Source organism: Montipora capricornis, chromosome 8 (assembly GCF_036669925.1).
Source record: "Montipora capricornis isolate CH-2021 chromosome 8, ASM3666992v2, whole genome shotgun sequence".
NCBI lineage: Eukaryota > Metazoa > Cnidaria > Anthozoa > Scleractinia > Acroporidae > Montipora > Montipora capricornis.
In genome coordinates this window covers 54,166,093-54,178,592 of record NC_090890.1, presented here as the reverse complement: position 1 = coordinate 54,178,592, position 12,500 = coordinate 54,166,093, and the positions used below count along the sequence as shown (strand labels likewise).

The window sequence follows — 12,500 nt, the reverse complement described above, 5'->3', positions numbered from 1 at the left end:
ACTTTGCTGTCACAACAATAACTGAAAAGATCAATTTTGGTGTAATATAACATTCATTTTTTTTAGCTGAAATAAAACAACTGGATGTTATCGACATTTCTTCTTCTTATTCCGTATCCGGTTCCGGTTCCGGATCCGGTTCCATTTCAGGAGCCGGTTCCGGATTCGACCTTTTGCAGACGCCTTTAACTTCCCTTGTTGTAGTTATTGAGCTTGCTGTTAAGCATATTTCGCGTTTGCGTCACACTCGCCGACTCTCCTTCAGTTACTGACTCATCATTTGATACATACCCTTACTGACTCGAAGTATCAGAAGTAGTATCGGCATCTAAAGGTATAGGAGACTGATGGGTTTGTTGAGGAGGTCGTTTCTCTTCGATCATCACCATTTGCCAATATCTGTACTTTCAAGGCCAGCTGCAAGTTGCTGCGTTGCCGGGGATCCTCCCCAAATACCTTCACAATGTTCAAAGTATATTAACACCACACGTCCATGTCCACTCCGTTTCCCTTTATGAACAGCTTGTCTATACTTTAACCTTATCGATTTCAGCTTGTTGGTAAGACCCTGTTTGGAGGTTTCTTCTCTCTCTTGTCAAGAAAAGCCTTTCCCGAGCCTGTTGAATGATCTATCTTTTTCTTTAGGCGATCCAAAATATCACTACATCACTACATCTAATCTGGACTGGATCCTCGGCCGTTTTACTGACTGTGTATTCATTGGTTACTTTTAAAGTAGTTGGACTTCATTGTCAGTCCAGGTGAATTTAATTCGCCTGCGTAGCTGGCGATATTGTTGGCATGAGAGACATAAGCTGCATTGAGAATGGGGAAGGGGGCTGTGAAATACCGCCTGCACGAAAACTGTGCATTGTAAATGCCGCCCAATTTAAGTCCAATTACGAACAGCCAATCAGAGTAAAGCTGTATATACGAAACCAAGTTGTTTATAAGTGTCAATATTTAGGAGCAAACCTTGAAAGCAGCATGCACGGAAGATGGGAAAATAGCAAACACTGATGTTAATTTAGAAAGCATGGATAAGGTAAGACTGTCAAGTAAAACCGCGAACGATTGTTGTATATTATGCGCACGTAATCTGAAATTACAATTCGGAGATTATTAAAAAAAAACCCTTTTAATTATCGACGGAAACCGTGTTTAAAACAATGGAAAGAACGAATGAATCACCGATCGACGATGCAAACAAGGGAATCATCACACCTCAAGCCAAGCCAAGAACTCTTGATTAACTCTTTGTAAAAATGCATGCAAAGTAGATTGTGTCGTGAAAACAGGAATAGACCCACTCCCCTTCTGACTCGGTCGTGAACAAAAGATGCTTGGATTTTCGCAAATTTCGAAGGCTATGAAATGGCAGGATTTGTTAGAAAAAGGAAAAAATCTCGAACAGGTGCAAAGATTCATTTAAGCAAAAAAAATATTTTGGGGTGCTGGACACTTTAACTCTCACAGGATACAGCGATGCTGACTGCGATTCATCGACAGATGATCGACGTAGTACCAATGAGTACCGCTTATATCCTGGAAATCCAGAAAACAACCTACCGTAGCTCTGTCATCTTACGAGGCAGAGTCTATTGCCGTCGCAGCGGAAGCGCAGGAGGGCCCGTACCTTACTCAGTTTATGAATAATATCGGTGAAGTGTGTGTCTGTGAGCCTGTAGTGATTTTGAGCATAATCAGGGCACTATCGTTATCATTTTAGTCGCACAGTGCAAGATGCCGGTAAAGTAGTGATCAAATATTGGCCCCACTACCGACATGGTAGCTGATGTAATGACTAAACCGACGACAAAGTTTAAGCTTCGTAAGTTTAACAGTTATATCTTTGGTTAAGCGTTCACGTTCTATTGCAAGCTTGTAACTATTGGTATTTACAGTAGGCTTATTTAAGTGTACATGCCAATAGATTGTAGTTATTACGGTAGATTTTACCTTTAATTTAGCACTTTATAATACACATAAATTATTAGAGTTACGTGAGATCAAGCGAGGGTGTTGGAAGTGATCTCAAATTATTTGGTTGCCTGTGTATAATTATATGACCGAAGAGAGGTGTGGCGTGCTTTTTATGTTTTCAATACAAACAATCTATTTCCATCTCAATCATGAGCGTCGACAGATGTCTAACATGCATGTCGAGGTATTTTTCGGAAAGCTTTTCCCAAATTTATCACAACTTCAGCTGTGAGACTTGTTATCGTGTAAACTGCTGTCATGTAATTAATACTGAGAATAAGATTTAAAGCTGAAGCTTTAGCCTGTGAACAAGCTCCCTCAGGGGATCAAGAGACTCTAGCTTCCGGCTCGCAGGTTAGAAATATGTCATAACTTGCATGTCTGGTTCTCCCATGGACAAAGATTTGGACAAGGCAAAGGATGAAGGACTGTCACCATTTTTTTAATGATTTGCTTTTTATAACCAAGCTCGTAAGTGTTTTCTTTTTTTTTTGTTTTTTTTTTTTTTTCACTAAATTGGCGGTTAGGCCTGATGTGCAATTACGTTTATAAAAGCTATAAAAGCTTTCAGGTAATAAACCCAAATTATCTAACTCCACCTCAGAGAAGTAAAGCATAACACAAACTTGTCTAAAGTGCTTTTACCAGCACTTAAAATACTTTCACTTAACAAATTAAGCGTTTAAGTCAATCTTTTGCGGTGACTGAGGAAAATATGGACGGAGGGGATTCATGCGGAGAGAAGAGCTAAAAACGAGTTCGGATGTTTAAGAATATAGCGTTTTGTAGATCTCTTCAGCAGCTGACACGGAACAGAACTTGCAGATTAAACGTATGTGTACTTGGTCTTGGCTGGTGCATTAATCGCTACATTAACGGTACTGTTACTTTCAGCGATTAGTCGCACGCCGAGATACGACAGGAGGCCAGCCACACTGTCATTTAGCGTTTCGTTCTTGAGTTTCAGGAAAGCAGCGGCCTCTGCATCAAAAGCTGCCTTGATGCTGTCTGCCTCAGCATTTGCTTTGGACAGAGTCACTCTTGCTTCCGATTCAGCGCGTTGAATAGTAATCTTCGCCTGCGTAATGGCCTCTTCTCTTTCAGTCCGCGCCTCTACCAACAGTCGCGGGCGCTCGTTTTCCGCTATCTTAATGTTTTCTTTGGCTGCTTCTTTCTGCCTAACAACCTTCTCATATGAATCAGGGCGTTTGATGTTTTGAACCTGAAAGAAGAAATCCGATTTATCGTCAGAAGGTCATTTTCCAGCCGAATTAAGTTACCCTATTTTCGGCCATGTTATCACTGATTTCGTACATTGATTTTGTAGCAAGGCAATTGTCTTTTGACTTTCGGAACAATACCCAGTGGAATTGTTGAACTAATTATTTTTTTGTTCAACTACTTCATCAAAAATCGTTCATCTTAAGGTAGGAAAGGAAATCAAGTTTTGTTCTTTGAAACATATAAATGTCCGTTTTCATATAAAGAAAACAAACGTCGACTTTATACCATGAATCGGAGATGGTCAGCTACTATCTGGGCGCGACTTTGCAAGTGTTTCTGGGGAAGTGTTTACGCGTTTTCCTTCAAGCAGCCATATTGTTATTGTTATGTTACTTCAAGTGTGAGCCTTTCGGAATCTTGCAGAATCTAATGGAATATTCTGGCAAAGATACAGTCCAATAAACAATCTACGACTCTATCGTCTACCTAGACAAACTATGATTTGATTTAAGTTTAACGGTTTACATGGTCATTTGACTATTGGTACAGTGGAATTTCGCGATATAACAAAACCCCGGCACTACGGTGGGGAGAGGGGGAGGGAAAAGGTCCTTGGTTCTTCGCTTATCACGCAGTACAAACTTGTGCTAGCTGGATCGGCTGTGCTTCTCCATTAGAAGCATGGTCATTTTCGTTGAGTCTCCGAATGATCTATTAAAGACAATGAGGACTGTACAGCCATGGATTAATGAATGGGTGCGCATGGATCGGTTGCGAAAGCATATTAAATTGTTTTCAATACTTCTCTCAAGTTTAACTTGAGAATACTTTCTATTTTCTTTTATCCTTTGATTACCTGCAGATCCGTTACATCTGCCCATAAAGAGTTAAACCTCCGTCCGAGAATCGTGCGAACAAGGTCTTGAAACGAAGCTCGTTGTGACTGGAGCTGAGTGGTGTTAAATGCACTGCAAGCGTCGTGGATTGCAGACTCTCCAACACTACTGAAATTACCAAGACATAATAAAGATGACGTCAAGCACTTGCTAACATTGTTCTTGTTTATCAGTGAATAGACAGTAAAAACTTTCCCCGAAAAATGCATTTACCGTTCTCCAAATACAAACCCCTTTATTGGAGATTCAGAACTTATTCTTTTCATTGCTTATGCCCGTAAGCCTCGAATTACACATTTCATTAATTAAGACCCGTGGAATACACAGTCGAACCTCCCTTTGCGACCTCCTCTCGTAAGCTACCAGTTTTCCAAACTACCGAACGTCTTCCCCTAATTGTGGTTGACCAACAGTGTAAATGTGGTTCGTGAGATGATATTTTTTGCTGTTTGATTATCAAATCACTATTTTTGAAACCTGTCGTAAGCGACCGCGACCACTTTTAGGTCTGATCTTTTTCATTTGCTCGTTAAATTTCATCGTATGACTTACCAATGCACAATCGGGGAATCGTTTTACCACCTACTAGCTCAGGCAATGATCTAATCATAATATGGTCATGTCCCACTCCCGTTCCCTGGAGGGTTAAGACAACACCAACGTTCCCAAGAAAGGAGTTTAATTAATTAGCTATAATGAGACTTGTCCAAACGAGAGGCAAACCATTATTGAAATATTACAACTAACGTTACTTGACGTTTCGATGTGTCCAGCATCATTCATTATTAAGAATGAAAGTTCGTAAAGTGACAAAATTCTTGTTGGATACCGACATATTTCTTGTTAAATGTTTAACAAGAAACCGACCGTCCGAAACCATTGTAGGTTTGGCAATGACCCTAGATCTGGAGATCCTTGGCTACAATAATTTTGGGATAGTCTAAATATCAACCAATCAACAATCAATTAATCAATCAATCAAGTCTTTACTATTGATACAGAAATATTAGATGGATTTAGCTTTGCGTTTACGGCAGACGGCAAACGTAAAACTGAATTTTGCGTTTTGCCAAAAATCAAAGAAACTGGTCTGATTTTAGCTTCTTTTTTTTTGCCCGTTATCTACAAATGTCGCGCCACTTCTAAAACGAGAAAGAAAATTTACAAGATAATTTTCATGCCTTTATGACAAGCAACAGCCTGCCGTTTCACCTTTCCCGTTTCACGGAAACTCGATGCTAAATTACCGCATACAAACGCGCAAGAATTACAAAATATGCCAGAAAAGGTCCAAAACTATCTAAAGTTTAAGGAAAAAAAACTGAGGAGAAAAATGCATTCGAGAACCGCCATAAAGCCTATAAAAGAAAAATACTTAACCCTAGAAGAGTTAAAAAACCCGTAATGATTTTGCACTTACATCAACACTTTCAAGTAGTCCTCCTTATCCTTAAACTGGAGAATTATCTCTCGCAGTTGAGCCGGTCTCGCGCGATACTGCAGATGTACGATTAGTTCGATTTCGATGCCTTCCTTGTTAAGACACTCGACATCAACATAACTAATACTCTGGAAAACACTTGGAAAGATAATAAAGTGGTATCCAGGGGGGCCGGGGTGGAGACCCTCTCTCTTCACTTCGGTCGCAAGCTTCTTCTGATGAATATTGTACGCTATCCCCACTGCAAAATAAAAAAGATTCAACTCGGTTTTCAAATATTACGTATTCATTGAAAGCCATCAGCTGGAGGTACTCCAGAATAAAGGCTGCCCACCCACGTCGATTCCTTCGCAGCTAAGGCTCTTAACAAACTCGGGGTGCATTCCTTGGAAGTCTTCTTCTTATTCCTATTCGATTTTAGCAGTATCCCGGCAACTAAGTGGAATAAGGTTTTCCCAACAAGTGGGCATTTGGAAAACCTAATACTTTTCGCGCGAGTGGCCTGAGAACAAGAGCACGTGATAGTCTGGAACCGTCTTGAGAGTCCACGCACGATTTTCTCGAGAACGCATGCATATTCCAAATATTCCGAGTAAACAATGTGCTGTTCATTTCCTTTATGCTGGTACGGGAAGCATTGTGATCAGACCACTATTCCGATAATACTGAAAAGGGAATGGGTCCAAAAAGAATATACTTTAACGGAATATTCCTTGTATTCCCATTGTGAAATCGGTGAAAATAAACTTTGCATTGTCAAAGAAGCGGCAAAAGCAGAAACAAAATTCAACTGAAAGGCAAGTTGACAATTTCTCTGCTCTCCATTTTACATTTAATTTGAAGCCGTATTCGTTTTCAAAAGAATATTCTCGTAAGTCAATAATCATGATCCATATACCCAGTTAGGTTGAGTCGGAAACACACGCCACTTATTTTCACATCATTCAATAAATAAAGTACTTATCGTTATTTGCTTCGTCCTTCAAAAGCATTCGTCTTATTTTTATGAGGTTGACCGAAGTTGCTCTGTATACTCTGGTTGCTTTCGAACAACAGAACACAGAACAACTGAGATGTCGCGGTATGATCGAAAAATTTGCCTTTCTAACATATAATAATTGAAATTCCAATCATATCAGTAGGTATCTTCGCTATTTATATCAATTGTAAAGTTCACAAAATTTTCCAAGTGACGTGACGTAGGGTTAAGTACACTCAAGTGACAGAATTGAAACACACAAAAAGCTCGATGTCTTCGAAAAACATGGAAGTTCGAAAATAGCTACCGCTCATTTGTTTAATGTATTCAGTTAAATGAAGGACATGGGTGTAATGATTTCTCGAACATGGACATGCTGTGTTTGGCTTATTCTAAATCTGTTACCATGTACTATGATGAACAATATGAATGTTTCAAACTGTACTTACATATCGGACATACAATAGTATAATAAAAAAGTTCATCTGCGAAACACAAACACGGCAGCTTGTTTTTATAATTTATGCTCTGAAGGAAGTTTATTTGAACCTAAGTTTTTGAAGAAGAGGACTAAACCTCGATGAAAGTGAAGCGTGCCGTTGGTAAATTCACAGTCAGTTACACATCAATCAAGCGCATGCACAGTTGCTTCATCAGGTGTAAGGCAATTTATTTACCTTCCTCTGTGCTCAGCTTCTTTAGAGATGTTCCTACCATTGCACCGATAAAGACGATTATGGCTGCCAAAACCAAACAGGCAAACGCAGTTTTGCTACCACAATCCATCGTCCAATTTCAAAGGGAAACTAGCGACTAACAAAGTACGAGAGTTTGAACTGTACTGGTAATGAAGTAACCTGTCAACGCACATGCAATTGCGTTCACAATATTCACATGTATTATACATGTTTTTTAATTAGAAGCCTGCGTAACCTCAAGGGAAACTACTTAATGACAATCAATGACATATTACACGTGCGTTGTACTATCAGATGATTTAGGGTGATCTTATGAAATTTGTTATTTTCTTTTCTTGCTAAGGGTGCCTGTGCACAATCCAACGAAATTCAGGCTGAGCCTTATGCTAGAAAATCGCAAACGATACTTGGTATTCAACACCTGTTTGAGTATTTTTGCTCTATTTGTGAATTCAAAAATGCAAAGAAGACAAGGAAGTGATTATGATTGGTCGGTATTGTTAACTTTAGGCATGCGTGCCTTGTTATTTTGCAGCAGTTGCAGTCAACATGGCAAGCGGAGCTCTAAAAGTTGTCATCGCTGTTATTGGAATTGCGGCTTTTCTTATTCTTATTTTGATACCAACAAGCTTCTCGGTTGTTGAATATTACGAGGTGAGGTAACACGAATTTATTTACAAGCACTCCTGAACGTTTTTAATTCGAACTTGGACTTTTCTTGGAGCATCTTTTATCCTGCAACGAGCCAATACTATTGAGTGATTAGGTTATAGAAGAAAAGTGGGATATGGCTAAATCCCAACAAAGCCATTATTGCATTTTAACATTTTCTTTATTTTCCCAATTTCAATTCACAAATGGCAAACCACAACCGCATTGATTTCATTACACTCAGGTGCCAAGTGAGTTACTTGGACCTTGATAACTTTAGTCTCTACAATGAACACACAAAGTCTAAGCCGGTCAGTTTTGCATCACTCTAATGAGATCCACAAACCACGTTTTAAAATGTATTATCCTTTACTATTTCAGACGAGGTAGGGTTTAAGGGAAAATGCGGTGAAAAAACCCTCGGGCCACTATTTCTCACTGCATCTGAGTCGTTTCATTCCGCTCGTCCTGTATTGCACACCGCTCCTATCAATTATAGACTTGCCATGAGCTACTTAAGCTATAAGAGTTGTTGCTAATGATTATTTAGATTCAGAAAGAGTTGGCGAGCGTTCGAAATGGAGAGCTAAGAAATAGTAAAAAGGAAAAAAAACAAAAACAGAGGCGCAATCATGACTGAGGTCATTGGCGAACGTTCGAAATGGAGAGCTAAGAAACAGTAAAAAGGAAATAAAACAAAAACAAAGGCGCCATCATGACTGAGGTCATTAAAATTCGTTGAGAAAAAGATTGACATTATTTTAAGTAAGAACAGGGGCGCTAAACTTAGCCTAAGAACAGAAAGGTTAAATTAAAGAAGAAAAAAAATCACCCTACTTTTTCTGACTAAATCATAAGCTGAATTTTTTGAGTACTAGTAATGGTGGTATTTTGACTGTCCCACTTCAGCTCCAGTGATTTTACTGTCAATACGTACCGTGAGGCAATATCACAATTTGTGTAGAAGAAACATAACTTCAAGTTTTCCGTTGTGTTCCGCGTGACTGACGATATTTCGTCAAAAGCAGGAATTATTAAAAATGCACAAGTGGAATGTGATTGTAGATGCAATATTAGAAAACTTCCTGTTACAAAGTTTTCTTTTATGTCATATGTATTGGTCTGAAATTAGCACAGCACGTCACTTTTTGCATGTTGAAGTTAAGTAAACTTTTAGCGCCGACATGGCGTACAAGTACGAGTTCCATTTTTTCATGCCATTTGCTACGAATGCATTCTTCAACTGTCACGTGCGGTACTCATGCAATGCATTTTAGGGTAAATCAATTAGCCCTTTTCATCGCAGTTACGCATACACGTAAAATATGCCGCTTTTGCTTTTATGATTTCTTTCTTGTTTAAATTTTGTCACAACTTCATGAGAATATGTGAATAGCACCCACTGGTGTGTTTTGCAATTATCAAAGGCAAAAAAACTAACTACAATTGCCGAATTCCGCTGCATATCCCAATTCGTTTCGCAACAAAGCCCAAAGTGCCAGTCTTTTTGCCAAAGAAAAACACCAAAAATAACACTTTTTTGTGGTCAATTTATTAATCGAAAACATTGCCCTAAAATCAAAAGTCTACATTTAAAGCAAACCTCAAGGCCATAACTTGGTATCTGACTGGGAATTTTTCTCTCACTTTTTCCGCTGGCCACGCTTTGGCCATTTATTGGAGCCAGTCTTGCGTATCTCAAGTTGCCTTATTAATGCCTTAAAGAATTATGGGCGGGCCTCCTAATACTACCAGCAAACTATGGCATCCATTGAATTTTTTACCACTCAAAACCAGCGCAAATAGCATTGGTAGGTCCTGGAAACCATCTACAGTACGACCAAAGAGACAACTTCACTTGTAAACCGCCATCTTCGTTACGAGGCATGTTTGGAGTCTCAGTCAGCATGTAACCACCTCTTACCTCTGTTTTCTCTCAGAGGCTAGTCTTTACTTACATTTCAGCCTCATGATACAAGCCTACAGCATCACAATGCTGCAAATAATACCATAGCAACTCCTTGTATAGGATATTTAGCGCTCAAGACTATTTGTCGTTAAACGTCTACTTAGAAAAGTTGCACACGCCTAGCTCGCAAAGAATTAATGTTCGACTGTGCGATTGATTATCTCATTTCATAGAGAAATAAAGACGACAGAGAGATCGGGGTTTGCATGGCAACGCAAAATGCCTCTTCCTGGAACCCCAAAAGAGACATATCTTCAGATTATTATTAATATTTTTTTTGATTTTTTGTTTTTTACTCGGGCTTTCAACGGAAGCCAGGGTTAAAAAATGCAAACCGTTCTTTATTGTCTTCATATTTGGTGGGAAAATGGGAGGTCATTTTTCCAGGCGTTCCTAGTGGAGGCCCTGGAATCTGGGGACGAGAACATGACCGTCGAGAAATACAGGGAAGAAACATTGGTAAGAATGATACTTTGTACGCTCGCCTCACATACAAAGGCACACGCCATTCGCGGTAGACGCAGCTTAAAAGATATCGATCGTTTTCGGAACGGGTCGGTCTACCAAAACTAGAGCTTAACAGCTATGAAGACTTTAAAAACATCTAACCTAATTAGCAAAGTGAACAAGGGCCAGCCACAGGATTTGTATCAAAATAATGAAAATTTGATAAAATGATGTAAAAGATTAAAAAGAAATAGGCAGTCTATGACCGCATGTGGCTACTCCTGTCAATTGATTACAGTAGAAATACCACTAGTAAACGAGAAATACTGAAATGAAATTGAGGAAAAAAAGAAACATTAAACGAAGGGAAAACGGTGATTGCTTACCACATGTATGGTATGTGAAGCTGCCTCTTAAAGGGGTGCTAAACACATCCCCTTAGAATGTTAGCTACGCCATGCTGATGAGGCCCAAGAGGCTGAAACAGCTGTCCATGGCTGCTAATTAACCGTGTGAAATGATTGTGTGCATGCGTGATGTGTTGGCCACACAGGGTTGGTGTTAGCGTGTGTCACCTTGCTTTTATAGTTTTATTGAATGAGCGTTGGATTGTGATTTGATATTTGAGGAAGGCAACTGTCAACTTCAATTTTGGTGTCATTCGCACAAAGGGTAAAGTGAAATATAACATTTTTCTGTTCCCCAAATACCAAGAAAGACAAATGAGAATCGCGCAGAATCATCGTAAGTCGTGTCTCTATGTAAATAATTGTTAAGAATTCACTCGCTTAATAAGAAAACAGCCGTCTTTCATCGAAGAAGACTGCACTCAAACAGGATATATTTTACACACATTTTCGCCAGCAATATGTCTTACAGTTCGTGTTTTGGGATACGGGCTTCTTGTCTGTTGTAGTCTGAAGCCTGTATGCATTAGAAAATAAACACGAAGTTTACAAACCGAAAATATGGTGAAGGAATCATTGAATAGTCAGCAATCTAGTGAGCCTAGAACCCCAACGTACGTACACATAATGTTGTTCTGGTACCAAGTAAAACTTGTATTCAGATTAGGGTAGGCAAAGTGTGCATACTATAATTGTAGTCGTCTTGTAATTTGTCATGGCTATGAGGAGAGTGAACCAAATGCAGAAATCTACAGCGGTAAGCAGGGAGCGGTTTAAGGAAAAGCATACCAAAACCATCGGCAGTTTTTCTTATTAAAAATATTGCAGAATCAAAAAAAGTACACAAAAAACCAGTGTCGGTCAGGTTTGTGAAAAAAATGAGAAGAAAACCAATTTTTTTAGAACTTTCGAACAAGAAAAGTTATTTTTCTACCGAGATAAGTTTACTATCCAAGGACACGGATAAACGCCAAAAGAAATATCCCAAATACTTAAGGTTGTTTTCGTATAATTTCCAAGATAGTGAGTACAAGAGTCTAGCTCATAAAGGCATTTGTATAAAATATAAACTATACTATCCATCGAAGATTAGTGTCTAGCTTGGAACGACAACTGAAGAAAAAGAGATAGCTATTCCCCAAGCATAACAAACGACCTGGTATTTGAGAAAACCAGAGAGGTTCTTTTAGTCCAAACAAAAACAACTAAAGAAGCAAGGAAAGGGAAATAAACCTAAAGGGCCGGTAGCTTTGACAAGCGACGAACTAAAAACACTCTTCACTTTGGACTACTTTGGAAAATCTGAAACACAGTAAGTGTTGTGAATTTTATTATACAAATTGTCGGTTGGGCGCTTTTAAACCATTGTTTATTGCTTTCATCGCCCCACTCCAATTGTGCGAAATATATTTGTATATCATACAGTGCCACGAAAAAAACCTCAAAACCTATGAAGTAAAGGCATTACAGCATGGAAAATGATTTGTATGAATTTTATTAACTCGTTTCGTATCAGAAAACTCACTCGTTCGCTGCGCTCACTCGTTCGTTTTCTGATACTACTTAATTCGTAAACAGAAATCGTACGCGCGCATTTTCAATGAAGTAAACTTTATATATTACATGGAGTAACTGATGTTTATGAACCAAAAAGTTTACGAATTACAAAATATGACTTGACAACTACCAACAATTTAAAAGAGTTATTAACAGTAACACAAGTGTTTCGAAAAATAGTGTTTTGCAATAGCTCTTTATTCAATATGTTGCTCAGTCATTTCACTTTGTAGTTACTAGAAATCAAA

At 38.8% G+C, this 12,500-nt stretch overlaps 1 protein-coding gene and 1 pseudogene across 2 annotated transcripts; one reads left to right on the top strand and one right to left on the bottom strand.

The window, feature by feature from the left end:
- Positions 1–2,404: 2,404 nt before the first annotated feature.
- LOC138059946 (uncharacterized) lies at positions 2,405–7,397 on the bottom strand. 2 transcript variants are annotated; one of them, XM_068905609.1, is made up of 4 exons: positions 7,201–7,397; positions 5,524–5,785; positions 4,064–4,211; positions 2,405–3,205 (listed from the first exon to the last, which is right to left on the bottom strand). In XM_068905609.1, exons 1-4 carry the CDS (start codon positions 7,307–7,309, stop codon positions 2,810–2,812), a joined length of 915 nt encoding a protein of 304 aa, XP_068761710.1. In that variant the 5' UTR covers positions 7,310–7,397; the 3' UTR covers positions 2,405–2,809. The 2 variants fall into 2 exon arrangements, with proteins under 2 accessions (XP_068761710.1, XP_068761711.1); XM_068905610.1 differs by having other exon boundaries at positions 4,064–4,208.
- Positions 7,398–7,589: 192 nt separating this feature from the next.
- The window catches only part of LOC138013552 (uncharacterized), a 13,818-nt pseudogene continuing 8,907 nt past the window's right edge, over positions 7,590–12,500 (top strand).